At 55.2% G+C, this 3,214-nt stretch overlaps 1 protein-coding gene across 1 annotated transcript; it reads left to right on the top strand.

Annotated features, from left to right (window-relative positions):
* Nucleotides 1-1,995: 1,995 nt before the first annotated feature.
* ETH_00030395 (uncharacterized protein) lies at nt 1,996-3,136 on the top strand (the record flags this gene model as incomplete). Its single annotated transcript, XM_013379101.1, has 4 exons — nt 1,996-2,196; nt 2,256-2,640; nt 2,870-2,986; nt 3,026-3,136. Coding segments are annotated over 4 exons (814 nt in total), but the record flags the coding sequence as incomplete, so codon positions are not given.
* Between the last annotated feature and the right edge of the window lie 78 nt (nt 3,137-3,214).

Below are 3,214 nucleotides of genomic sequence, written 5' to 3'. Positions count from 1 at the left end.
GCTAGCCATAAGAAAGGCCAGCTAGCTATAAGCTAGCCCAGCTAGCCGTAAGAAAGGCCAGCTAGCTATGTAAGAAAGCCCAGCTAGCCACAAAAAAGGCCAGCCAGCTATGTAAGAAAACCCAACTAGCCATGAGAAAGCCCAGCTAGCTATATAAGAAAGCCCAGCTAGCTATGTAAGAAAGCACAGCTAGCTATAAGAAAGGCCAGCTAGCAAAAAGAAAGTACAGCTAGCCATAAGAAAGCTCAGCTAGCTATAAGAAAGTACAGCTAGCTGTAAGAAAGTACAGCTAGCCATTGGAAGACCCAGCTAGCCACAGTGTGGCCCAGCTAGCCATACGAAAGCCCAACTAGCCACAGTGAGATGCAGCTAGCCACAGGAAGGCCCAGCTAGCCATAAAAAAGCCCAGCTAGCTGTAAGAAGGTCCTGCTAGCCACAAGGAGATGCAGCTAGCCACAAGGAGGCTCAGCTAGCCACAAGCAGATGCAACTAGCCCTAAGAAGGCCCAGCTAGCCATAGGAAAACCCAGCTAGCCATGAGAGGACCCAGCTAGCTATTGCGAGCGTCAGCTAGCTATAAGAAATCCCAGCTAGCCAGAAAAAGGCCCAGCTGACCATAGTCACACCCAGCTAGCCATAGGCAGGCCCAGCTAGCCATAGTGAGGCCCAGCTAGCCACAATAAGCCCCCGCTAGGCCAAACGAAGGACCAGCTAGCTATGGTGAGGCCCAGCTAGCCATAAGAAGGGCCTTCTTATGGCTAGCTGGGCCTTTATATATATATATATATATATATATATAGCTAGCACAATGAAGCTCAGCTAGCCATACGAAGTTCCAGCTAGCCATAAGGAGGGGGGCTAGCCATGAGAAAGCCCAGCTAGCCATGAGAAAGCCCAGCTAGCCACAAGAAGGCCCAGCTAGCCATAAGGTGGCCCAGCTAGCCATAAGAAGGCCCAGCTAGCCAGTATGAGGGCCAGCTAGCCATAGCGAGGCGCAGCTAGCCATAAAGAGGGCCAGCTAGCTTAGGCGACTGTGGCTAGCTGTGGGCAGTTTGGAGCGGCTTGTGGCTAGCTGTGGCTAGCTGTGGCTAGCTGGACTTTTTGATTTATAGCCGCCTTTGGTGTGGCTAGCTGCAGCAGGCAGTGGAGAGGAAAGAAAAGGGAGAAGGGTTTAGGGTTTAGGGTTTAGGGTTTGGGGTTTAGGGTTTAGGGTTTAGTAGTAGCATAATTTCCGCTGTCTTGCTCCATCCCTTTTAATCCCTTTTCGCCCTTCTGTGTCTTTTAAACTTTGTCTTGGGGCTAGGGTTTAGGGTTTAGGGTTTAGGGTTTAGGGTTTAGGGTTTAGGGTTTAGGGTTTAGGGTTTGAAATTAAATCTTTTTTTCCTCCAATTCGATTTTGCTGCTGCTGGCGCGTCTGCGGTGTATGTACAGCCCGACGGGGTGTACGCGCACCTCTGTGCACCTTTTTGACCACTTTTTCATTTCTAAAACTTCTAAAAATAATATTTTAATTATTTTAATTAATTTGAACGAAAAAAGAAACAAAAACCCTAGAACAAACCCTCTTCTCGCCACAACCACCAACCCCACCCCCTCCAGCGGGCACCGCTGGGGGCCCCGGGGGGGCCCCTGGACTTTAAACTTTATTTTTTCCTCTTTTTAGTTTTGTTTTGTGTCTTTAGGAGCTTTTCGCTTCAGCAGAAGCTCCATTTAGATTTGCTGCTGCTCCTGGGGGCCCCCGAGACCCCGAGGGGCCCCCTTACAGCTTCCCCCCAGGGTTTAGGGTTTAGGGTTTAGGGTTTAGGGTTTAGGGTTTGGGTAGAGGGGCTTTCCAGGCCTAACTTCTGGGCCTTGACGTCGGCAGCGCAATGTGCTCTGCAGTTAAGAACTGGCAGCAGCAAGAGTGAGCAGCAGCAGGGCTACTGCAGCAGCAGCAACAGCTACAGCAGCAGCTACAGCTGCAGCAGCAGCAGCAGCTGCTGCTGCTGCTTCTCAGGACGACAAACGGAACTAGCTGCAGCCAGAGCTTCGGCTGCCCGGCGCTGCTTTTCAGCAGCAGCAGCAGCAGCGGGAGCCAGGGCAGCAGCAGCAGCAGCAGCAGGAGCCAGGGCAGCAGCAGCAGCCACAGCAGCAGCAACAGAGGCGGAAGCAGCACTCTGGCTGATGGGATGAGTGCCCACCGCAACGCTGTTGCCGGGTAGGCTGCTGCTGTTGCTGCTGCTATTGCTGCTGCTGCTGTTGCTGCTGCTGCTGCAGGGAGAACGGCTCCCTGGCGCTGCTGCAGATGCTGCTGCTCCCTGTACAGCCCCAGGAGCTGCTGCAGCACGAAGATGACGATCTTGACAGCAGCAGCAGCAGCACTGATGCCGCGCCTCCAGCAGCAGCAGCAGCTGCTGCTGCTGCACATGCTGCAGCAGAAGGAGCTGCGTCGTATCACCACAATGCCGCAGCCCCTTTGGACGCCCCTCAGCAGCAGCAACAGCAGAAGCAGCAGCAGCATTTGCTGCAGCAGCAGCAGCTGCGGCTGATTGGCCAAGGCCTCACTTCTGTCTCTGCTGCTCTTCTGCGGCTTCCCACTGGGGCCTCGCTGCAGCAGCTGCGAGTGCTGAGTCTCCACGCAAACTCCTTAGTCTCTCTCGAGGTGAGCAGCAGCAGCAGCAGCAGCAGCTGCAGCAGCTGCAGCAGCTGCAGCAGCAGCAGCAGCTGCTGCTGCTGCAGCTGCTGCTGCTGCTGCTGCTGCTTCACAGTGCTCTTGTTTGCGCCCAAGCAGCCGCTGCAGCTGCAGTAGCCAGCCGCTCCCAGTGCTGCCTCCGCGGGTCTCACTCTTCGTCTTGCTGCTGCTGCTGCTGCTGCTGCTGCTGCTGCTGCAGGGAGTTGAGACGCTGGCAGGCCTCGAGGAGCTGCGGGTCTCTTCGAATCTTTTGAGTCGCCTCGGCAGCCTGCAGCAGCTGCGGAGGCTGCGGCTGCTGGACGTAGCCTCCAACAGGGTAAACCCTAAACCCTAAACCCTAAACCCTAAACCCTAGAGTGTAGACGTGAAGCAGCTGAGCCTCGGGCTTGGCCGCAGGCTGCGTCCACGAGCAGCTCCTGCGACCAGGGCAGCAGCAGCAATTGCAGCAGCAGACGCAGAGACTTAAACCACAGGAGCAGCAGCAGCAGCAGCAACAGCAGCAGCAACAGCAACAGCAGCAGCAGCAGCAACAGCAGCAGCAGCT

The sequence above is a fragment of the Eimeria tenella genome, genomic scaffold (assembly GCF_000499545.2).
Source record: "Eimeria tenella Houghton genomic scaffold, Eth_scaff1419, whole genome shotgun sequence".
In the NCBI taxonomy this organism is placed as follows: domain Eukaryota; phylum Apicomplexa; class Conoidasida; order Eucoccidiorida; family Eimeriidae; genus Eimeria; species Eimeria tenella.
This window is presented reverse-complemented; position numbering and strand designations above follow the sequence as displayed.